Source organism: Lutra lutra, chromosome 14, assembly GCF_902655055.1.
Source record: "Lutra lutra chromosome 14, mLutLut1.2, whole genome shotgun sequence".
Lineage (NCBI taxonomy): Eukaryota > Metazoa > Chordata > Mammalia > Carnivora > Mustelidae > Lutra > Lutra lutra.
This window is the reverse complement of record NC_062291.1, coordinates 46,095,955-46,120,663: the sequence shown is the minus strand read 5'-3', so window position 1 is coordinate 46,120,663 and position 24,709 is coordinate 46,095,955. Positions and strand designations below refer to the sequence as shown.

The 24,709-nt window shown below is 39.3% G+C and overlaps 1 protein-coding gene across 2 annotated transcripts in view; it reads left to right on the top strand.

Annotated features, from left to right (window-relative positions):
• WAPL (WAPL cohesin release factor) overlaps window positions 1-24,709 on the top strand; it is an 88,484-nt gene that overhangs the window by 23,637 nt on the left and 40,138 nt on the right. Inside the window, exons 3-4 of one of the 2 annotated variants that reach the window (XM_047702123.1) lie at window positions 1,352-2,395; window positions 4,933-5,033. In XM_047702123.1, coding sequence (XP_047558079.1) covers window positions 1,352-2,395; window positions 4,933-5,033 — 1,145 coding nt within the window. Of the gene's footprint in view, window positions 1-1,351; window positions 2,396-4,914; window positions 5,034-24,709 lie in introns of both variants that reach the window. The other variant, XM_047702122.1, reaches the window with a different exon arrangement.

Sequence of the window (24,709 nt, the reverse complement as noted above, 5' to 3'; positions counted from 1 at the left end):
TATTGTTTGGCATAAACATTTTGCCAGTGTTTCTCTACCAGTGCTGAGTGCTGGGAGAATTAATCATAATACCAGTTTGAATCATATTTCCATCTCTCATTTAGAAAGGTTAACAAAAAATGTTTCTGATGATAATAATTAAAGATAGCAAAAATGAATTCCCCAAGTACAAAATGAATAGGAAGTTTAAGGTTTGCTACTTCCTGATATGCATAAATAAGCCACTATAGTCACTTAGGCACCAGAGCTACTGTTAAAAAAGAAAAAAATCTTTGAAGTTATATGTATATGGCGTTTAGGATTAGGAGAAAGAGTAGAAAGCAGAAATAGCAAAAGAAACCTGACCTTGAGACAGGTTTCTTGACAGAGCTGGCATGCCTTATGGGCATCCTTACCCCAGAGAAACACATTGCCAGAATGTTGTCATTTATTGTGTTAAATTTTTTTTTTAATGTTTTATTTATTTATTTGAGATAGAGCATACAAGCAGAGGGAGAGGGAGAAGCAGACTCCCTGTTGAGCAGGGAGCCCAGGGGGACTTTGATTCCAGGACCCTGGGATCACGATCTGAGCCAAAAGCAGATGCTTAACTGACTGAGCCACCTAGGTGGCCCCTTGTTACACTATTTAGGTATACTAAATAAATCTCAATTTAAGGATTTTTATTTGCAAAACCTGTAATACTGCTGAGAAGATTTGGCTGGGTCATTTAATTCTGAATTGATCTGTTTGCTTAACACTGTTGAAATCTCTTGAATTAATTTTTTTAAAAGATTTTATTTATTTATTTGACAAAGAGAGAGATCATAAGTAGGCAGAGAGACGGGTGGGGGGCAGGCTCCCTTCCAAGCAGAAACCTGATGTGGGGCTCCAGGACTCTGAGATCATGACCTGAGCTGAAGGCAGATGCTTTAACCCACTGAGCCACCCAGGTGCCCCTCTTGAATTAATTTTAACAAATTTAAGGGACTTGAATGACTAGGGAGAGGTCATTAAAAGACATGAGAGCTCTATGCTAAACCTACATGGCTCAGTCAGTTAAGCGTCCAACTCTTAATTTTGGCTCAGGTCACGATCCTTAGAGTTGTGAGATCAAGCCTATGCAGGCTTCCGTGCTGGGTGTCAGCCTGCTTAGGATTCTCTCCCTCTTCCTCACCTCCTTTCCCCCAAAATAAAGGTGGAAGGGGAAATGTCAGATATGTAAACATTCATCAGTTTCTTCATAATTTAACATTACTGTAGTTATTTTAAGATTAATTGATTCTGTATTCTTAATTAGCTAGATATTCCCATTTGTTAATGTTTACATTGATGTCACTTATCTTTTTATCCTTATTTTTAATTTTTACAGATAAAGTGGAGAATTTTAGTGAAGAATATGAAAAGAATAGTCACCATATTTACAAAAATGCTGAAGATAGTACAAAGAAACCCAGTGCAGAAACAACTGTAGCTTCTGGATACAAAGCTGATGAAATCAAGGAAACAAATGATACTTGGAACTCCCAACTTGGAAAAAGATCAGAATCTCCATCAGAAATATCTCCGATTAAGGGATCTGTAAGAACTGGTTTATATGAATGGGATAATGATTTTGAAGATATCAGATCAGAAGATTGTATTTTAAGTTTGGATAGTGATCCTCTTTTGGAGATGAAGGATGAGGATTTTAAAAACCGGTTGGAAAATCTAAATGAAGCCATTGAGGAAGACATCGTGCAAAGTGTTCTTAGGCCAAGCAACTGTAGGACGTACTGTAGGGCCAATAAAGCTAAATCCTCACAAGGAGCATCAAATTTTGATAAGCTAATGGACGGCACCAGTCAGGCCTTAGCCAAAGCAAACAGTGAATCAAATAAAGATGGCCTGAATCAGGCAAAGAAAGGCAGTGTAAGTTCTGGGACCAGTTTCAGAGGGACGGTTGGACGGACTAGAGATTACACTGTTTTACATCCATCTTGCTTGTCAGTTTGTAATGTTACCATACAGGATACTATGGAACGTAGCATGGATGAGTTCACTGCATCAACCCCTGCAGATTTGGGAGAAGCTGGCCGTCTAAGAAAAAAGGCAGATATTGCAACTTCTAAGACCACTACTAGATTTCGACCTAGTAATACTAAATCTAAAAAGGATGTTAAACTTGAATTTTTTGGTTTTGAAGATCATGATGAGACAGGAGGTGATGAAGGAGGCTCTGGGAGTTCTAATTACAAAATTAAGTATTTTGGGTTTGATGATCTTAGTGAAAGTGAAGATGATGATGAAGAGGACTGTCAAGTGGAAAGAAAGACAAGCAAAAAAAGAACTAAAACAGCTCCATCCCCCTCCTTGCAGCCTCCTCCTGAAAGCAATGATAATTCCCAGGACAGTCAGTCTAGTGCTAATAATACAGGTAAGACTTTAAGAAAAACTATAAATAAATGTTTTTCAGGATTAAATCAGCATCTACTTAGCTTCTGCCTAGACACTTAATTTTAACTTGTTATGTTCAATTTTAATGGAAGTACTATGTAGGACCACAGATTACCTGAGGTACAGGTACAGCATTTTATCCAGAGGCACAACATTTTATTTTATTTTATTTTATTTTTAACATTTTATTTATTTATTTGAGAGAAGAGAGAGACAGAGAGAGCATAAGCGAGGAGAAGGTCAGAGGGAGAAGCAGACTCCCCGTGGAGCTGGGAGCCTGATGTGGGACTCGATCCCGGGACTCCAGGATCATGACCTGAGCTGAAGGCAGTCGCTTAACCAACTGAGCCACCCAGGTGCCCAGGAACAACATTTTAAATGTTAATAAAGTTCCACATTGTAAGGATTGATTTTTGGATTGGAGTCTTTTTGTTTGTGTTTTAATTCTGCTATTAGCACTTGAGAATTTTTAAGATTGTGTGTATAGGGGTTCTAGACATCTTAATGTTTCAGCTTTGAAAATCCAAATGCAGTAGAGACTTATGGTAGATTTTGGACATTTAGAACTACACTGATAATAGATGGTTTGTAGTGAGGGAAAAATTAGAAAATTAAAATTGATGAAAAGCCTTTGTAGTTGTCTCAAAACTAATCAACTAACAAATGTTTAAAACATTCTCAAGAAATCTTAAGTCTTAATCTTAAAAATCATCCTCTTGAGTTGATTTACTAAAATTGAAAAGTGCTGGTTAAGTATTTATTTAATCTTAACAGTGACATTTAATTTGTCTCTTAGGTTGTAGGGCCAATAATGACTAGAGGCTCTCAAGGAGTTGATAGTCTACTGTGAGAGACAAAAGCTTTGCTATTAAGTCTTTACCAGACAAGGGCTTTGTAAAGTGGATTGATGAGTGAGGAAGAGTAAGTGAAAGCCTCTGGGATACAGGAGCTATATTTATATATATTAACCAAATACATAGTTTTTCTGTATTAGTTTACTTAATAAAGCTTTTGTCCTATTAAGTCATACAAGAAATGTCAGTATCGTGAGTTAGAATTCTGATAGTATTCTTACATATAGATTAATTTGTACATTATAAGTCATACTTGAGACTACCTACCCTTTTGTTGTATTTGGCTAAAATTAGTTTTGTTAGATTAGAGTCAGTCTTTAAAACTAGAATTATATAGGGATAGTCCCTGAGGCTCACTTCTTACTTCCCATTGCAAAAATAAATAAGGGTATTGTCAGAATTCATCTAGTGCTGTCTTGAATTTCTTTTGGAGAACTGAAGTTGCAGCAGCCTTGCTAGTCACATGTGATCTGACTGGGCAGACAGCTTTACAGTTGTTTTCTCAGGAGGATGATAAGTAATGATGTACGAAACCTGAGCTCCTGTCTCCCTGCAGTTTACTTAGTTCTTACTGCTAACCTTGATAGCAAGTTATCTTAATCAGCAATTGAAAATCTGTGGCAGAAATTTACATTTTGAGGTCATAAAATTTTTTTTTTAAAGATTTTATTTATTTATTTGACAGACAGAGATGACAAGTAGGCAGAGGGGCAGGCAGAGAGAGAAGGAAGCAGCAGGCTCCTCGCTGAGCAGAGAACCTGACGTGGGGCTCGATCCCAGAATCCTGGGATCATGACCTGAGCCGAAGGCAGAGGCTTTAACCCACTGAGCCACCCAGGCGCCCCAGGTCATAAAACCTTTTAAGTGTTGAAATGTGAAATCATTAGGTGCCCCTTTCATAAACTTTGTGTTGCTACCAAATAAAATTTAAAAATTAGAGACCGTTTGATTGATACACCCAAAGTTGGAATTTGGGTGTTAATATGATATATGAAATAGCAAACATTTTTAAGGGTTGGGCTAGCAAAAAGCCCTCCTATTTTTCTTCTTTTGTGTAGGCTGGAATAAGTATAACCATTTAGGAATTAATCTAATTCTTTTCTTTTTTTTTTTTTTTGAAGACCCACAAATCATTGAGCTACATTGTACTGGGGTCATTTTCCATCTGTTGCCAAAGATAGCTATCTTTTTTTTTTTTTTTTTTTAATGTGGTTTTTGTGGTGTAAACAGACATTCTTTGAAGGCCAGCTTGATTCAGTATACTTAAGTTCTAGAAAAATGTTAAAGGTGAATACCACCTGATACTGTGTGTGTGTATTTAAACTAGACCATTTTAATGTCAGTGTCCATAGATATCCAACAGTTATTTTACTAAAGAATTGATTTTGCCATTTACACAAAATAAAAGTGAAGCACATACACGGTAACTAGGTTTTTGATTTTCTCCTTGAGTAGGGAGCAAGCAGGAGGGTGAGAATAGCAAAATGAAACTTTATACTGTTAGGAGTATTTTGTCAACTGAGTGGTACTTTTATTCCTTTTATTTTTTCACCCTCATAATATGCCACTCCCCCAAATGTTCGTAGGTTGTTTGGTAGATAATTGGAAGTATTAGAAAGCTAGCTAGTTTTGATTGCCTTTTCAGAAAACTTGGATTTTACAGAGGACTTGCCTGGAGTGCCTGAAAGTGTGAAGAAGCCCCCAAATAAACAAGGAGATAAATCGAAGGAAAACACCAGAAAGATTTTTAGTGGTCCCAAACGGGTAAGTAAAGCATTATCTGTGATTTGTATTACTTATTTATTATTGGGGGAGGGGTGCAACTCTTACTTTTTTAATTTGAAAATTACTAGTAAATTTATTTATCTTCCAAGGGATATAAGTCAATTTTTTATATATAACCATTTTTTGAAGTGTACAAAAATATACCTAACATAGTTTTTATTATATGTGTAGTTCAGTAATATTAAATACATTCACAGTGTTTTGTAACCATCCCCTTATCATATCCAAAACATATCATCTCCAGCAAAAACACTGTACCCATTAAAAAATAAATGCCGGGGCGCCTGGGTGGCTCAGTTGGTTAGGCAACTGCCTTCAGCTCAGGTCATGATTCTGGAGTCCCGGGATCGAGTCCCACATCGGGCTCCCTGCTCAGCAGGGAGTCTGCTTCTCCCACTGACCTCTCTCCTCTCATCCTCTCTCTCATGCTCTCTCTCTCTCAAATAATTAAATAAAAAAATCTTAAAAAAAAAAAAAAAATGCCCCTTTGTCCTCCCAGCTCCAACTCCTGGTAAACACTCTTTTACTATTTGTATCTATGAATTTGCCTATTCTGGTTACCTTGTATAAGTGGAATCATAAAATACTTAACCTTTTTGTGTCTGGCTTATTTCATTAAGCATAATGTTGTCTGGGTCCATCTGTATTATAACACATACCAAATTTCATTTTTTATGGCCAAAAAACATTAAATTGTATGTATATACTGTATGTGCTGTAGTTCAAGGGGATTTTATTGGTGAGAAGATCAGACTCTGCCATCCATTGGTAACTCCTCTATTAGGTGATATAAATATATTGAAAGTTACTGTTTGTGTTAGTTTAAGCCATTAACTGGCCGACTTAAAGCATATTTATTCTGTCACAGTTCTGCATGCCAGAAATCCAAAATCAGGATGTTGGGAGGGCTGTGCTTTCTCAAAGCCTCTAGGGAGAAATCCTTCCTTACCTCTTTCAGCTTCTGGTGGCTCCAGGTCTTCTTGGCTTGTGCTGAGTAACTTGCAGTATCTACCTCTGTCACATGGCCTTCTCCCTCTCTCCGTGTGTCTTCTTTTAGAAGGACACTTTGTATATGCCACATTTTGTTTACTCATCATTAGGGTTGTTTTCACCTTTTGGCTGTTTGAGCCCCTGCTTTTAGTACTTTCGGATATGTATCTAAGAGAATTTTTGAGGCATAGGGTAGGTCTGTGTTTAACTGTCATACTCTTCCACCTTAACTGAACCATTTTACATTTCCACCAGCAGCAACGCACGAGGGTTCCATTTTCTCCATGTCCTCACCAACACTTACTTTCTGTGGTTTGTTTTATTTTGCTTTTTGTTTTTGTTTCATGTTAAAGATCTGTCTGTTTACTTGGGAGAGAGAGAGGAGGCACGCATGTGCGAATGCTGGTAGGAGCTGAGTGAGACAAAAGCAGACTCCCCACTGAGTGGGGAGCCTGATGCAGGGCTCCATCCTGGGACACTGAGATCATGACCTGAGCCAAAACTGAGAGACCCTTAAATGACTGAGTCACCCAGGTGCCCTGTTTTTGCTTTTAGTAGGCCCCATGCTCTGGAGCCCAGTGTAGGGCTTGAACTCATGACTCTGACTGAGATCAGGACCTCTGCTGATGTTAAGCTGAGCTTAACCAACTGAGCCACACAGGCACCCCTATGGGTTTTTAAAAAAATTTTAATAACTATTCTAATGGGTATGAAATGGTATTTCATTGTGGTTTGATTTCCCTCACTAGTGATGTTGAGCATCTTTTTGTGTACTTGTCATTTGTATATCTTTTTAGAGAAATATTTATTCAAGTCCTTTGTGAATGTTTGAGTCGAGTCGTCTTTTTGTTGAATTATAGGAGTTTTTTACATAGTCTAAATATTAATCTATTAGATAAATAATTTGCACATAGATCCATTATTCTGTGACTTGTCTCTTCATTCTCTTGATAGTGTGCTTTGATCACAGTTTTTAATTTCAGTGAAGTCCTAATTTGTTTTTTCTTTTGTTGCCAGAAAATCACTGCCAAGTCAGGTGTCATATGGCTTTTCCCTTATGTTTTCTCCTAAGGATTTTATAGTTTTAGGTCTTATATTTAAGTCTTCGATCCATTTTGAGTTCATTTTTGTATATGGTATAAGTTAAGGGTCCAGCTTCATTCTAATGCATTATGTAAGTCATTTTAATATGGTCCAGTGTGAGTATTTAGAATAATTTGCTTGATTTTACCTGTTCATTTAAAAAAATGCCTTTATGGGCACTTGGGTGGCTCGGTCGGTTAAGCCGCTGCCTTAGGCTCGGGTTGTGCTGGGATGGAGCCCCACATTGGGCTCCTTACTCAGCAGGCAATCTGCTTCTCCCTCTGCCTGCAGCTCCCTCTCCTTGTGCTTGCTGTTCCTGCCCCGCCCCCCCCATGCCAAATAAGTAAAATATTTTAAAATATTAATTATATAACATGTTATGTGTTAATTAGTTTTGTTATTAAAAGGTAGTTGTGGGATGCCTGGGTAGCTCAGTCTCAGGTATCTGCTTTCAGCTCAGGTCATGATCTCAGGGTCTTGGGATCTGGCTCTGAGTTGGGCTCCCTGCTCAGTGGGAAGCCCTGTTTCTCCCTCTGCCTGCTTGGCCTGCTGCTCCCCCTACTTCTGCTCTCTCTGATAAACAAATATTTAAAAAGATAAATAAAAGGTAGTTACAGGTTGTTAGCATCTTTTGCAGATCGAACTGCTTTTAAACAGAAGAAGAAGCTTGTTTAGGAATGAATAAGGCCAAGTCTTACAGCCTCATTTATTTTTATTCTTTTATCTAATTGGGATTCATTTCAAAGTAATTGTGCTATACTTTTGTACCCCCATGTGTCTAACCCTCATCAAAAAAAAAGTGTTTAATGCTAATTTCAAAAAATTTAAGTTGCTCTGGGGCCAGGGGCCAGGGCAGTGTGGAATATAATCTGTATGGACTATATAGACTGTAGTCTTTTTATTTATTTATTTATTTTTTAAGATTTTATTTATTTATTTGACAGAGAGAAATCACAAGTAGGCAGAGAGGCAGGCAGAGAGAGAGGAGGAAGCAGGCTCCCTGCTGAGCAGAAAGCCCGATGCGGGGCTCGAACCCAGGACCTGGGATCATGACCTGAGCCGAAGGCAGCGGCTTAACCCACTGAGCCACCCAGGCGCCCCCTTTTTTTTTTTTTTTAAATTAAAGATTTTATTTATTTATTCGACAGAGATCACAAGTAGGCAGAGAGGCAGGCGGAGAGAGAGAGAGGAGGAAGCAGGCTCCCCGTGGAGCAGAGAGCCCGATGTGGGGCTCGATCTCAGGACCCTGGGATCATGACCTGAGCCGAAGGCAGAGGCTTTAACCCACTGAGCCATCCAGGAGCCCCTCGAGGGCTTTTTCTTTTCTTTTTTTTTTTTTTTTAAAGATTTTATTTATTTATTTGACAGAGAGAGATCACAAGTAGACGGAGAGGCAGGCAGAGAGAGAGAGAGAGAGAGGGGGAAGCAGGCACCCTGCTGAGCAGAGAGCCCGACGCGGGACTCGATCCCAGGACCCTGAGGTCATGACCTGAGCCTAAGGCAGCGGCCTAATCCACTGAGCCACCCAGGCGCCCCACGAGGGCTTTTTCTTATATGAAACTGGTAGTTTGGGTGCCTGGGTGGCTCAGTGGGTTAAAGCCTCTGCCTTCAGCTCAGGTCATGATCCCAGGGTCCTGGGATCGAGCCCCACGTTGGGCTCTCTGCTCTGTGGGGAGCCTGCTTCCCCTTCTCGCTCTTCCTGCCTCTCTGCCTGCTTGTGATCTCTGTCGGTCAAATGAATACATAAAATCTTAAAAAAAAAGAAAAACAAAAACTGGTAGTTTATTTTTTAAACTGAAGTGTATGGCAGTAAAGAATATGAGTACTTACACAGTTTGGACCTCCCTATCTTGATTAATGCTAAGTGACCAACAGCTTTACCCATTTAAAAAAAAATTTTTTTTAATACTTAAAAAATTATTTATTTATTTATTTATTAGAGAGTGAGAGAGAGCATGAGAAAGGAGAGGGTCAGAGGGAGAAGCGACTCCCTCCCTGCTGAGCAGGGATCCCAATGAGGGACTTGATCCTGGGACTCCAGGATCGTGACCTAAGCTGAAGGCAGTTGCTTAACCAACTGAGCCATCCAGGTGCCCCTAAAAAAAAGCTTTTTAAAAATTAACATATATTGTATTATGTATTTCAGGGGTACAGGTCTGTGATTCATCAGTCTTACACAATATACAGTGCTCACCACAACACATACGTTCCCCAATGTCCATCACCCAGCCACCCTATCCCTTCCACCTCCCTCCACCCCAGCAACCCTCTGTTTGTTTCCTGAGATTAGTAGTCTCTTGTGGTTTGTCTCCCTCTCTGGTTTCATCTTGTTTCATTTTTTCCTCTCTCCATGATCCTCTGCCTTGTTTCTCAAATTCCACGTATCAGTGAGCTCATATGATAATTGTCTTTCTCTGATTAACTTATTTTGCTTAACGTAATACCCTCTAGTTCCATCCACGTGGTTGCAAATGGCAAGGTTTCATTTTTTTTTGATGGCTGCAAAATACTCCATTGTATATATGTACCACATCTTTATCCATTCATCTGTCAGTGGACATCTGGGCTCTTTCAGTAGTTTGGCTCTTGTGGACATTGTTGATATAAACACTGGGGTGCAGGTATCCCTTTGGATTACTACATTTGTATCTGTGGAGCTTTATCCATTATTGATTGCTTTTGCATCATCTGTACGAATGACAGCACAGTGAAAAAGGCAAATAACATATTATTATTGTGAAATAGTTGGAAGAGTTTCATGGGTCCCCAGCATACAGTTTGAGAACTGCTGATTTATAACATTTTGCTTTGTTTTCTTCCCTCTCAACTTTTTATTTTGAAAAGGCAAAATATATAGAAAATATAGAAGATCGGTTTGATGAATACCCCTATCCATCTTCCTAGATTGATTCCAAGTTAATATTTTGATGTAATGGCATATATGTGATCTCCTCCCTCTACCACATATATAATTTTTTTCTTATTTGAAAGTTAGTTGGTCATTTGTAGAGTTATGGATAACATACATTTCTTTCTTCTTTTTTTTTTAATTAAGATTTTATTTTTAAGCAGTCTCTACACCCACTGTGGGGCTTAAACTCATGACCTCGAGATCAAGAGTCCCATGCTCCATCTACTGAGCCAGCTAGATGCCCCAAGATAACAGACGTTTGTTAAGCATACATACCTGGCTGTGGTTATATGATTAAAGTTCTTAAAAATATTAGCAGTTCTTTGATATTATTTGATGTCTAGTCCATATTCTGTTTACCCCAGCTATCTCTGAATTGTCTTTTAGTGTTTTTATTTTTCTTCCAAACCATAATCATGTAGTTGTTTTATCTCGAGTCTTGAACAGTCCCCTTGTCTTTTGAAAATTCTTGTGGCACTGATTTTATTTTAAAAAGCTCATGAGGGGCACCTGGGTGGCTCAGTTGTTAAGCGTCTGCCTTTGGCTCAGGTGATGATCCCAGGGTCCTGGCATCCAGCCCCACTTGGGGCTCTCTGCCAGGCGGGAAGCCTGCTTCTCCCTTTCCCACTCCCCCTGCTTGTGTTCCTTCTCTTGCTGTGTCTTTGTCAAGTAAATAAATCTTAAAAAAAAAAAAATAAAGAGCTCATGATACTAGTTTTGTAGAATTTTCCACATCCACAGTTTGTCTGATTTTTTCCTGATGACATCCTTTAGGTAATTATTGTATTGAAGTAGTATAGTGGTGGGCACCTGGGTGGTTCAGTTGACTGTCTGCCTTTGGCTCAGGTCGTGATCCCAGTGTCCTGGTATCAAACCCTGCTTCAGGCTCCCTGCTGAGTGGGGAGCCTGCTTCTCCCTCTCCCCCTGCTTGTGCTTGTGAGCTCTCTCTCTCCGTCAGATAAATAAATAAAATCTTAAAAAAATATAAAGTAATATAGTGGTATAGAACACTGGAAATTAGGTCTGTAAGCTTGATTAGATTCGGGTTAAACATATTTTGGCAAGAATAAGTCAAAGTGATAATTGTATGTTGCTTTATATTAGAAGTTACGTAACACCTAGTAATTCTGCTCTTGATATTGTTTGACTACCAAATGAATGTTGTGATCACCAGCTGTCCAATAAAGGTATATTTTTCCTTTTGTAATTTAGTAAGTAAGCTTCTGGGTGCTACTTTGGTACCATCTAAATATCCAGTTCCCCGTTAATGTTTCACTTCATCATTTTAGCATCCATTGTTGATCTTTGTCTGCATCATTTATTACACTGACAGTTGTAGGAAGGTGAGTTTTCTAATGGCTCTTCTACGTTTAATAACTGGGATTCTATAAAGAGTCTTCTTTCTCCTTTCCCCACCACCTTGCACTCTCTCTTCCTCTCTTTCCTACAGTATAGACTCAATACTTTTTGCTTTTTAAATGTATTTACGGGAGCTCCTAGGTGGTTCAGTTGGTTAGGGGTCTGATTCTTGATTTCAGCTCTGGTCATGATGTTAGGGTCCTGAGATGGAGTCCCATGTTAGGATCCATACTGGGCATGGAACCTGCTTGGGATTCTCTTGCTCCCTCCCCTCCGCCCCTCTTCCCAACCCCTGAGCACATACAGGCATGTTCTCACTCCCCCCCCCCCCCCCCAAAAAAAGGTATCTACAGTAAACTGGGCCTGTGTGAGCCATTTATCTCTTGTGTCCTTTTGCTATAACTGCATCATCTTTTATTCTCACTAAGATTTTATTTTTGTAAGTAACACCTACACCTGGCATGAGGCTCGAACTCACAACCATGGCTGAGATCAAGAGTTGCTTGCTCCACCACCTGAGCCAGCCAGGTGCCCCAACCCCATCATCTTTGAGTATTTCCCTTGCTTTCTGCACACAAGATGACTGGGACTCATCTTGTATTTTACCTGTTTCAGTCATGGAAGCATTCATTTATGCAAGGATCCTTGGTTCTTTTGGTGGGAATAGTATTTAGAAACCCAGATCTGGATGCTAGGTGTGTTCATTGCTTTTAGGCTCTTTTGTTGGACAGAACTATGAAACATGTTGAAAAATAAACTGTGAGTTCATTTTGGTAGTTTCATTTCAAATTTAAGATTACAGAATTTTGTACTAGTTTACTTGCTTTATCTTATATATTACTCTCAAAATTGTAATACCAATATTATTATAATGTTTTTAAGATCTTGCTTATTTGTTAGAGATTGAGAGCACAAGCAGAGGGAGCAGCAGGGAGAGGGAAAAGCAGGTTCCCCACTGAGCAAGGAGCCCCATGTCAAACTGGATCCCAGGACTCTGGGATCATGACCTGAGCTGAAGGCAGACGCTTAACCAACTGAGCCACCCAGGTGTCCCAATACAGTATTATTATGAACAATAAGTACACTGAGTGAATTTTAAGTTTTTCCAGTTTTTTTGTCTTTAGATTATTTCATTGAGGATGAAGTCATAGTAATGTGTTCATAAATTTTTAAGTACTTATATGCTTATGTTAATTGATACTCATTTACATCCGTTTGTATTCATTTGTGTTCAGGTTTTTTAGCTTAGTTTTAAACTTAAATATCGGAGTCATTTCTTTGCTACTAATGTGGCTTAGAAGGCAGCAGTGTACATGTACTTGACCCGATTATGAAGCAATCTCTCTGTCCTAAAGTAAATTAGGTCATATAACCTAGTAGGCAGAAGACCTATTTACTGGTGATGGCTAATGTCTGAGAAAAATTAAGAAAATGCTAATTTATAAAACCAAAAGAGCTATGAAATTGAATTTCTTTGAAACATGTAATATGGGTAAAGTCCTGCCTTAAAACCAAAGTCCTAAATAACATTTTATTCCCTGAAGAAAACACTTAAGTGTTTCAGTTTCCTTTTTAACCTCCTACTGAAATATTTGCCAAAATATTTTAAGTGAGAATTTATCAGAATTTTTTTACATATGTTAGTAATATTTAGGTGGGTGAGTAATTTTCAAAAATGAAACTTTGACCCAAGTGTTATTGTACTTTAATAAAAATAATAATGTTTTAGATCCCGTGGAAGATATGTACCCTCACAGAACTATCTAGGTAAAGAATTTAGAAGCCTACTTCAGGAAGAGAGCAACAAGAAGTTAAGCAGTATAAAATAGCTCATAGGAAATAGGTCATCCATTTGCCTTTAAGACACTGAAAGACTACTTCAGAAAGCCATTGAGAAACAGAAAAAGAAATTTTGCCTATTGAGTTTTGATGAGTGTAAAGGAATAGAGGAAATAAATAGGTAAAATTTTAAGCATTTAAATGATATAAATTAATATAATGGAAATGATAGATGTTTTAAATATAAGAAATTAGGACTTATGTTATCTGTGCAAAAAAAAAAAATAGATAAGCTCATTTCTCAAAGGAATTTTTATGTAGGTTACCCCCAAATCTCCAGAGAAAAAAGAAGGGGGGGTTAAGTACGTGGGTGTAGGAAATGTTCTCAGCAGTTGTTCTAGTTCTCCATTATAATAGAAACAGCATCATGTTGCTGATAGGTCAGTGGGAGTATCTAGGTCTTCTCTAATCTGATTAGATTTAAAGACACTAATGACCTCCTTTCTGTGGGAAGAGGTAGCCCTTGGCTTGGGGTGGCAACAGTTTCCTTCCCTACCTGTCAGGCTTTCTTAGCCCCATTACTGTAGATATTTTGGACTGAATAAATCTTTATTGTGGGGTTGGCCCTTGTAAATTGGAGAATATTTAGCAACACATGTGGCCTCTACCTGTTAGATGCTAGTAGAACTTGCTCCCCCTAACCCCCCAAAAAACCCCACCACCAGTTGCTTCAACCAAAAATGTCTGTGGACGTTGTGAATGTCTTGTGGGAGTCAAAGTGGACTTCCCTCCCATTCATTGGTGTGTTTGTGTGTCTTGAGAATCACATTGCAGACTTGATGCCCATTACTCCAAAATCTCTTAGTCTGTACTTTCTAAACGCAAGAGCACTTTACTCTATAGCAGCAGCATTCCCATCAACACAGGAAATTGGTTTGACATTGATAAAATAGTCTAGGCCATAGATCCCATTCATATTTTACCATTTGCCTCAATAATGGTTTTATGGCATAAGGTACCCTCCTCTCTCCCAAATAAAGAGCCGGTGCTCCATTCCAGAATCACATGTTGTGTTTAATTGTGACAAGTCTCAACTCTCCTTCAGTGTGGAACATCTGTGTCTTTCCTGGTCTTTCCATGACTTTGACATCTTTAAAGTGTTAGGATCTGCTGGTATTTGTAGTTGTCCCTCAATATGTGTGTGATTTAGGTTATATGTATTTGTTGGAAGTACCACAGAAGAGATGCTGTGTTCTCATTGCATCATATCAGGTGGCACACAGTTGGCCACTTTGTACCATTACTATTGATGTTAACTGATCCCTTGGTGTCTGTCAGGTTCCTCAGCTTTCCTCAAAGTTTCACCCACTAGTTTTAGCATTCTTGCCCAAATCAGTTTTTTTACTATAATGGTTGTTGGATGTTTTTTCCTAATTATGTCATTCTTTCTGCAGTTATTAGCAGTTGGCCTTCTACTTTAAGGTGGATCTTTTTCTCTGTAAGACTGTGTTTATATGTTTATATATCATTTCTTTTATCTCCATATGAACATGGATTCCTCTTTTATTCGATCATTTGTTAAATATTATTAAATGATATTATTGTCGTTCTTTCAGTGCCCAGTTTTCTTAGATTTGGCATTTGGATGTTTCTTCAAACTGCCTTTTGATGTGTCCAGTTCTTGAATTTCTTTACTTAATGGCATACTGAAATGTTTGGTACTCATCATATACCTTCCCAGCCCTGGAATCAAGCATTTATCTAAGGACCCCTGTTTTCTTTTAGTGGAAAATGGTATTTAGAAATAAAGGTCTAGGGTCCTGAGTTTGAGCACCATGTTGGGCATAGAGAGGACTTGAATAACTAAAGCTTTAAAAAATTTAAAAACAAAGGAATGAAGGTCTGATGACTAGGTATGGTCACTTATTCTACATTGTCATTGCTTCTAGGCCTTCTTTGAGTTCACAGAGCTAGGAAGTATGTAAATATATGCATCTGTCTCACACACATATTTTGTATCTATATTTAGAACCATGAATTCACACTGATAACCTCTAATTCAAGTTCAGCACCATGTTTTATTCTAGCCTTTCCACATTTTCACTTTGCTGATAGTGAGAGCTCTGGTTCCATTATCCTCAGTATATTTATTTTTTCAATCCTCATGTATATACCCAGTTTCCTGACCACATAGGCCATCTCAGTTTTAGTGCAACTAGCCAAGAGGTCCCTCTTCCCTCTCCCAGCCTCTCCATGTTAGAAAACATTAACTTTTTAAAGCATGCTGCTCTAATAATCTTCCCCAGCACGTAACCAGGGATACTGAAAAGGGTTGTCTAGGGGAACACATGTGGCAGCAAGATGAGAAGGGTGAGGAAAACTTCTGGTAAGAATGTAGTGAGGGTACCTAGGTAGCTCAGTTGGTTAAGCATCCTGACTCTTGATTTTGGCTCAGGTCATGATCTCAGGGTTGTGAGATCAAGCTTCATGTTGGGCTCTGTGCTCAGCATGGAGTCTGCTTATCCCTCCCCCTCTGCTCCTTCCCCTGCACTTTCTTTCTCCTTCTCTCTCAAATAAAATCTTTAAAACAAAAACAAAAACAAAACAGTGAAATGATTAGTCAGAAAAGTTGTAACTTACTAGGGAGAAAATTAAAGATAAGAGTTTGAGGGATTAGGTTGGGACATATATGTATTTAAATGCTTGTTTCTCGGGGTGTCTGGGTGGCTCATTGGGTTAAGCCTTTGCCTTCGGCTCGGGTGGTGATCCCAGCATCCTGGGATCGAGCCCCATATCAGGTTCCCTGCTCGGGGGGAAGTCTGCTTCTCCCTCTCCCATTCCCCCTGCTTGTATTCCCTCTCTCGCTGTCTCTCTCTGTCAAATTAATAAATAAAATATATTTTTTTAAAATGCCTATTTCACTCTATGGTTTTATTGGTCATTTGGCAATTTTGATGCCTTTTTTTTCTTGAAAATTTTTTATTCCTCTTTAAAAAATGCCATCCTAGGGTGCCTGGATGGCCCAGTCGGTTAAGTGTCTGCCTTCAGCTTGGGTAATGATCTCAGGGTCCTGATCCCAAGGTCCTGGATTGAGTCCTGCAGGGCTCCTTGCTCAGCAGGGAGCCAGCTTCTCCCACTACTTGCTCCTCTCCCTGCTTGTGCTCTCTCTCAAATAAATAAAAAGTCTTAAAAAAAAGAAAGTTTTTGATAGCTAGGCATAGTTTCCCTGAATTGTTATTTGTGGTTGTCATATATGTGCTGATACACTTAGATCATTTCTTTTGCCTTCCCTGCATTTTTTTTTTTTTAAAGATTTTATTTATTTATTTGACAGAGATCACAAGTAGGCAGAGAGGCAGGCAGAGAGAGGAGGAAGCAGGCTCACAGCTGAGCAGAGAGCCTGATGCGGGGCTCGATCCCAGGACCCTGAGATCATGACCTGAGCTGAAGGCAGAGGCTTAACCCACTGAGCTACCCAGGTGCCCCTTTTGCCTTCCCTGCTTTTTACTTGATTTCTAGGTTTCCTTCAGCTGCTGCCTTTCTGCTCTCTTTCTTAAGGCGTTATCTGTGTAATCATCTTAACCTTCAGTGCTTGGAGGGTTATATATTATCTGGGACTTTGGCCATCTTATTTTGCTAGTTAAGATTGCTGCTGGGTCACTGATGAAACAAACCATATTTGTCAGTCTCCATTTCAGTTCTCAAATATTTATATTTTCATTTTTATAATTTTCCTGTAGTTGAGTATTGGGCCCATCTGGCACTATCTTTTGTCTGACTCTCAGGGAACATTCTGGGCTTTATTTTTTTTTCTTCCTTTCTTTCATTCAGTATGACACTGGTTAGTGGGCTTCTGGATAATTGAATTAAAATTAGGTTATCACTGTGAATCATGGTTATATATTAGTTATATAAAGATTACATAAAGCTGCAGTTTTAAGTTAAGTATAACTTTATAGTTTTATAAACTCATTTTTTTGTTTCATAAAATGAATTTATATGGGTTGTATATCTTAAAAACAAAGTCTTAGAATTAAAGAGATTTTAAAGATTTTATTTATTTATTTGACAGAAAGAGAGAGATCACAAGTAGGCAGAGAGGCAGGCAGAGAGGGAGAGAAGGAAACAGGCTCCCTCCTGTGCAGAGACCCTGATGCGGGACTTGATCCCAGGACCCTGAGATAATGACCTGAGCCGAAGGCAGAGGCGTTAACCCACTGAGCCACCCAGGTGCCCTACAATTAAAGAGATTTTAAAGGACAAGTAGTCCCAGTTCCTACCCAAGAGCAGATGTTCCTTCACAGTATCCTTCTTTAGCAGTTAACTCATTCTCATGAAGCAGCTTATTTTTTCGTCATATTATTTTACCCACTGACCGTCCTGGGATCTAGTCACCAAGATGGCAGTGTGAAATTTACTACATCTCTTGGACTAGAAACCTGAGATAACCTGTGAAGCCTGGGCGGGGTGGGGTGGGGGAGTTGGGGAGACTCTAGCCATTGGTTTGCTATTGAAACTGCCCAAATTGTGCAAGTAAAAAGCCACAGCTACCCATTTATAGCTAGCTCCTCAGTTATTGATACAGAGAGTCGTTGAAGCTTGAACATATTCTTGCTGATCCAGGGTTTGGAAGAGGCTCAGTTTTAGTTGGCTTTTCTTTGTGATTTTTTTTTTTTTTTTGTCTTTTTCAAGGTTTTATTTATTTGTCAGAGAGAGCACAAGCAGGGGGAGCAGCAGGCAGAGGGGGAAGCAGGCTCCTGCTGAGCACGGAGTCCTATGTTGGACTCAATCCCAGGACCTTGAGATCAGGGCCCAAGTTGAAGGCAGACGCTTTACTGACTGAGCCACCCAGATGTCCCTGTTTTTATTCAACGTATACTACTTGGTTTTCACTGCTTGCTGCTGGAAAATAAAAAAAGAATGTGTCTTTAAAGGCTGTCTGGTGAGGAAGAATGTTTTTCCTCCTGTGGAAACTTTTGGGTAGTCTTTAATATTTCCTCAAGTGTGTTTATTTCAAAGCAGAAGCATCTGTCATCTTTTGTTTTGGTTTTTAAAGATTTTATTTGAAAAAGAGAGGTACAGAGAACACAAGTGGGAAGAGAGAGAGGAACAAGCAGAGTCTTAGCTGAGTGCAGAGCCATATGTGGGTTTCAGTCCCAGAACCCTGAAATCATAATGAGCTGAAGTCAGGTGCTCAACCAACTGAGCCACCCAGGAGGCCCCTGTCAGCTTTTTATATAGATAGAATTTAACTTAAATAGTAAATGAGGTACTTAAATTGTTGATCTGAATAATGTAAAGACTTGAGAAAATGTGAATTATTTTCTTGATTAATTCTTAGGAGGTATTTTCTTACCTTTTTTTTTTTTTTTTTAAGGCTTTGTGGGGTTTTTTGTTTTTTTGTTTGTTTTTTTGTTTTTTGTTTTTTTAAAGGATTTTTTCTTTTAAAGATTTAGTTACTGGAGTGCCTGGGTGGCTCGGTCAGGTAAGCATCTGCCTTCGGCTTAGGTCATGATCTTGGGGTCCTGGGATCCAGCCCCACGTTGGGCTCCCTGCTCAGTGGGGAGTCTGCTTCTCCCTCCCTCTACCCCTGGCTTGTACATGCTTGTGCGCTCTATCTCTCAAATAAGTAAATAAAATATTTTTTAAAGAAAGATGGATTGATTTATTAGAGGGTGCGTGCCCGTGAGCCGTAGAGAGGGGCAGAGGGGGAAGGGAAGGGAGAACCTCAAACAGACTCCCTCCTTAGTGTGGAGCCTGATATAGGGCTCTGTCTCACAGAGCCACCTGAACCAGCTGAGCCACCTAGGGACCCCTGGAAGGATTTTAATAAGGAATGAAAGTACTATTAATCTTTTTCATTTTCTTTAATTCAGGCGCCTTTAACGTTTGAAAGTTCAAAATATTTTTTATAACTGATTTCCCAGAAAATGAAGTTTGAAATGAGGCAATGAAGCCATAGGTTAATCAAGAGCCTGAGAACTTTGACATGTATTTGACAGTTTGCCAAAGAGTATGTACCTGCATTTATTAGGGTACTTATTTTTTGGAATTTGTTTTTCCATTTTTTTAAGTTTATATTTATTTATTTGAGAGGGAGAGAGATCACAAATAGGGGGAAGGAGTAGAGGAAGAAGCAGACTCCCCACTGAGCAGGGAGCCTGATGGCAGGTCTCAATCCCAGGACCCCAGGATCATGACCTGAGCCAAAGGCAGAATTTTAATCCACTGAGCCACACAGGTGCCCCTGTTTTTCCATTTTGTAATACATTTTATTTAGAATTGCTCAGGATTCAGAAATCCAGAAAACTCACTAAACGTTCTTTTCCTTTCTTTCTTTCTTTTTTTTTTTTAAGACTTATTTATCTATTTTAGAGAGAGTGCATGCATGCAAGTGGGGGGGTGCAGCGAGCACAGGGAGAGAGAGAGAATCTCAAGTAGACTCCACTGGGTGTGGAGTGTGACATTGGGGCTCCATCCCATGACCCTAAGATCTTGCCGTGAGCTGTAATCAACGTCAAGTGCCTAACCGACTGAGCTCCCCAGGTACCCCTAGACTTTCTTTTCTTTTCTTTTTAAGGTTTTATTTACTTATTTGACAGAGAGAGATCACAAGTAGGCAGAGCAGCAGGCAGAGAGAGAGGAGGAAGCAGGCTCCCTGCTGAGCAGAGAGCCCGATGCGGGGCTCGATCCCAGGACCCCGGGATCATGACCTGAGCCGAAAGCAGAGGCTTTAACCCACTGAGCCACCCAGGCGCCCCTCTTTTCTTTTTTTTAAAGTTTGTTTTTTGTTTGTTTCTGTTTTTTATTTGACAAAGAGGGACAGTGAGAGAGGGAATACAAGCAGGGGGAATAGGAGAGGGAGAAGCAGGCTTCCTGCTGAACAGGGAACCCAATGTGGGGCTTGATCCCAGGACCCTGGGATCATGACCTGAGCCGAAGGCAGACACTTAACAACTGAGCCACCCAGGGGCCCCAGCTTTGTTTTCTTGATACTCTGATGACTTCATGCTAATGATGACCACAGATTAACATAAGATGTATAATTTTTTGAGGATGATGACCATGTTTTTGTTTACCTTCACATTCTCAGTGTATGAGACATAGAGTTCATAATGTTTATTTTGGGGATTCTTGGAGGTATCTTTTAGCAAAGAATATTTAGTACTAAATATATCTTTAATATTTAATGGTTGGTAAGCCTATAAAATTTGTAAAAATTTCAGCCAGTATTCTTCAGATACTTTTGTCTCTCTGTTTCCTTTTGGTATTCCAATTAAACTTATCCTACCTCAGTCAACCAAAAGTCAGCTGGTAAAACCTATAGTCTCAAAGAATCAGTCTTATTGACTTCATTGTAATAAAGCATACTGCACACCAGAGGAGTGAGTGGACATCTTATCAAAGAAAAGGTTTTGTAGGATTTTGGTTGGATAGAGGAGTTTAAGTGGTGAAATTTAAGTGGAACAGTGTTTGAGAGGCTCAGAGCAAAGTGGTATTATCTGTAAAGGGATCCGTATAAAGGCTTGGGCTATAGAGTGGGTCCAGGGGTCCAATGTACTTGAAACCATGAAGTTAAAGTAATTATGGGAGGTTGTGTCAAGAAACTCTTTTTGAAGCTGTGTATCTCTTCAAAATAACTTAGATCCTCCAAGCGAGAATGTATGCCTATTAATTTTTGATAGAATCCTAGTCATATAGGTTTTTATTTTGTTGGGTATTGGATATTTCCCCTATGAGATTTGTTTCATTTTGTTTTGTTTTAAAGATTTTGTTTATTTTTTTGAGAGGGAGAGCATGAGATGGGGGAAGATCAGAGGGAGAAGCAGACTTCCTTCTGAGCAGGGAGCCCAGTATGGGACTCGATCCTGGGACTCCATGATCATGACCTGAGCCAAAATCATTTGCCCAACCAACTGAGCCACCCACATGCCCTCCCTTTAAGATTTGACTTACTCTTGGGGCGCCTGGGTGGCTCAGTTGGTTGGACCACTGCCTTCGGCTCAGGTCATGATCCTAGAGTCCCGGGATCAAGTCCCGCATCGGGCTCCCAGCTCCACGGGGAGTCTGCTTCTCTCTCTGACCTTCTCCTCGCTCATGCTCTCTCTCACTGTCTCTCTCTCAAATAAATAAATCTTAAAAAAAAAAAAAAAAAAGATTTGACTTACTCTTATTCCACTGTAGCTAATGGGAATGTGAATTTTTTGCAGCTCTGGGAAAGAACAGTTGAGGGATTGTTTCCTTGCTCTTCTGGGGGGAAGTTCATTCCCTTGCTTCAGGTATTTTTCTTTACACATTCCCTCATCATTACTCACTACATACTTGATGGGGACCCTCTGTATATCCAAAGTACTTTGAGCAGCTTTCTCCTCTGGTACTGTGCTCTACAAAACTGCCTACTACCTTCATCTTCCTGGTTCCATTTCAGGAAGAGAGACTGCTGCTGGTGAATTCTCCCTTCCTGTGTTATTGCCTGGAAAATCAGGCAATTATAGAACTGACTTCATATTTTTGCCCTCTCAGGGATCATTGTGCTATGCTCTCTGATGTCCATTTTCTGGAAGCTGTTTCATAGAATTTTTTCCCACAGTTTGTTATTTTCAGATCGAAAAGTGAATTTGGTCCCTGTTACAAAATCATATCCAGAAATGGAAACCCTAGATTCATATATGTGTGATGATAATCATTATGTTCTATACCCCCCCCTTTTTTTTCCTTCATGAGGACTTAAGAATATAAGGATTTCCTCCAAAACTAATGATCCATTTTTGTTTCTATTGTTCTCTTCTCTTCTCTCCTTACTTTTAACTTGAATTTCATTTTAAAATTGAAATACAATTTTGTCTGTATATGCTTAGTTATGATTTCTATATTGCCCATATGAAAAACATTTGAGAAATGGACATTTGGTTCTACCAAAACCAGATTAAAAATAAATGAGGAGGGGCGCCTGGGTGGCTCAGTGGGTTAAGCCGCTGCCTTCAGCTCAGGTCATGATCTCAGGGTCCTGGGATCGAGTCCCACATTGGGCTCTCTGCTCAGCAGGGAGCCTGCTTCTCTCTCTCTCTCTCTCTCTCTGCCTGCCTCTCTGTCTACTTGTGATCTCTCTCTGTCAAATAAATAAATAAAATCTTTAAAAAAAAAAATAAATGAGGAAACTATGTTAAATAGTAAGGAGGGGGCACCTGGGTGGCTCAGTGGGTTAAGCCTCTGCCTTTGGCTCAGGTCATGGTGTCAGGGTTCTGGGATTGAGCCCTGTATCAGGCTCTCTGCTTAGCGAGGAGCCTGCTTCCCGCCCCCCCGCCTCTCTGCCTACTTGTGATCTCTCTCTGTGACATAAATAAATAAAATCTTAAAAGAAAGAAAGAAACCGTAAGGAGTAGAAGGAGGTGAAATCAGAATTTAAGCCTTGTTTTTGTGATGGATTTCCTAGGCCTACTGCAAATAGAACTTAGAGATTCTTAAAAGCCTGGGCAAAAATGGTTGACAGTGGCCCCTTTACTTTTCAGTAAGGACCATTAAAAATAGAAAACCCTTGTCACCCAGGGTCACATAAGGGTTATGTTTTAATTTTTTTTCTGTATCTCAACCAAGTAAGTATTTCTATTAAACTTTTCATTTGTTGGGCTGCCTGGCTGGCTTAGTTGGAAGAGCATAGGACTCTTGATCTCAGGGCCATGAGTTTGAGCCCCACATTGGGTGTAGAAATTAGTTTTAAAAAAATCAAAATTTTCTTTCATTTGTTTTTGATAGGTTACTAGCAATATTTAATTTCAGCTTATAAATAAAGGATGTTCTTAACACTTCCCACTTGCAAAATTGGCCATACTAGGATTATAGTCATCTTTTTATTACTCTTTGGCTTCTTTCTTACTTTCCTTTTTTTCCTTCCTTCCTTCCTCCCTCCCTCCCTCCCTTCCTTTCTTCTTAAGACTTTATTGAGAGAGGGAGAGAGAGCAGCACAAGCAGGAGTTCAGAGCGAGGGACAAGCAGACTCCCCTGCTGAGAGGGGAGTCCAATACTGGGACTTAATTCCAGGACCCTAGGGTCATGACCTGAGCCAAAGACAGAAGCTTAACCAACGGAGCCATCCAGGTGCCCTGGTTTCTTATTAAAATCTTGTCTCCATTTGATATAGTTGCTTCATGGAAATTAAAATATTAACTGATAGAATGATAAAAGATTTCTGCCTTTTCTATGTTATAAGTTTTCTAAAAGAATTTAAATTTTTATTTTTATTATTTTTTTAAAGATTTTATTTGAGAGAGTATGAGAGAGAGGGAAAGGATGAGAAACGGGTAGGGCCAGAGGGAGAAGCAGACTGCCCGCTGAGCAGGGAGCCAGACTCTGGGATCATGATATGAGCCCAGGACAGACACCGACTGAGCCAACCAAGAACTCCAAGAATTTAGTTTTTATTTGGAAGTATTTTCAAAATTACAGAAGAGTTGCAAAAATAAAATAGTACAGAGAACACTTCTTATCCTGATTATCTTAACATTTGTTTTTTCATTTATTCGTTCTCTGTGTGTGTGTTTTCCCATATACATGCATACTTGATTTTTTTTTTTCCTGAATATTTAAAGATAAGTTGCATATATCATAGCCTTTTACCCTTAAATATAGTGTGTATTTCCTAGTCAGTTACAGGTCCCCATCTGTGGTAATCAAACTGCAGTAAATTTAACATGGTTCCAAAATTTTTACCCAGTCTTTTGTTTTCAGTTTTGTCACTTGACACAGTAATGTCCTTTGTAGCATTTTCTCCTCTTCTGGTACAGGACCCAGTCTAAGGTGATGTATTTTATTTAGTTGTTGTATCTCTTTAATCTCCTCTAATCTGGAATATCTCCATAGTCTTTGTGTTTTATAACATTGACATCCCCTAGCCCTTTAAAAAAAGGCACCTCATTTTGGTTTAATTTCAGATTTCTTTTGATTGGATTTAAGTTATTCATTCTAGGGCTGGATACTGTGTAAGTGATGATTTATTCTTTTTAGCGTATCACGTCTGGAGGATGTTCGTTATGATCATCAGTCAAGGGGTTGTCTGTTCCTCTACTGTATAATAACTGTTTTTTTCCTTTGTAACTAAAAAGCAGTCTTTGAAGAGATACTTTAATACTATTCCAATACGCCTTTTTTCATTACACTATACTCATAGATACAGTATAAATGATAATGATTCTTTCATGATCCAGTGTCTACTGTGCTGGTTGCAAAATAACCACTTCCCATTTCTCAGACTCTCTCCACATTCACCAGTTAGTTCTCAACACTTCTGTAGGCATGAACCCCCCCCTTCTTCCCATTTTTAATTTTTCTTTTATCAGTATGGACTGATGAATCTCTCTCTTTTAAAGATTTTATTTACTGGAGAGAGGGGCAGAGGGAGTTTCAAGCAGACTCTGTGGTGAGCATGGAGCCAAAAGCAGGGCTCCATCCCACAACCCCGAGATCATGACCTGAGTCAAAATCAAGAGTCAGATGCTTAACCAACTGAGCCACCTAGAGATCCCTCCCTCTCTTTCTT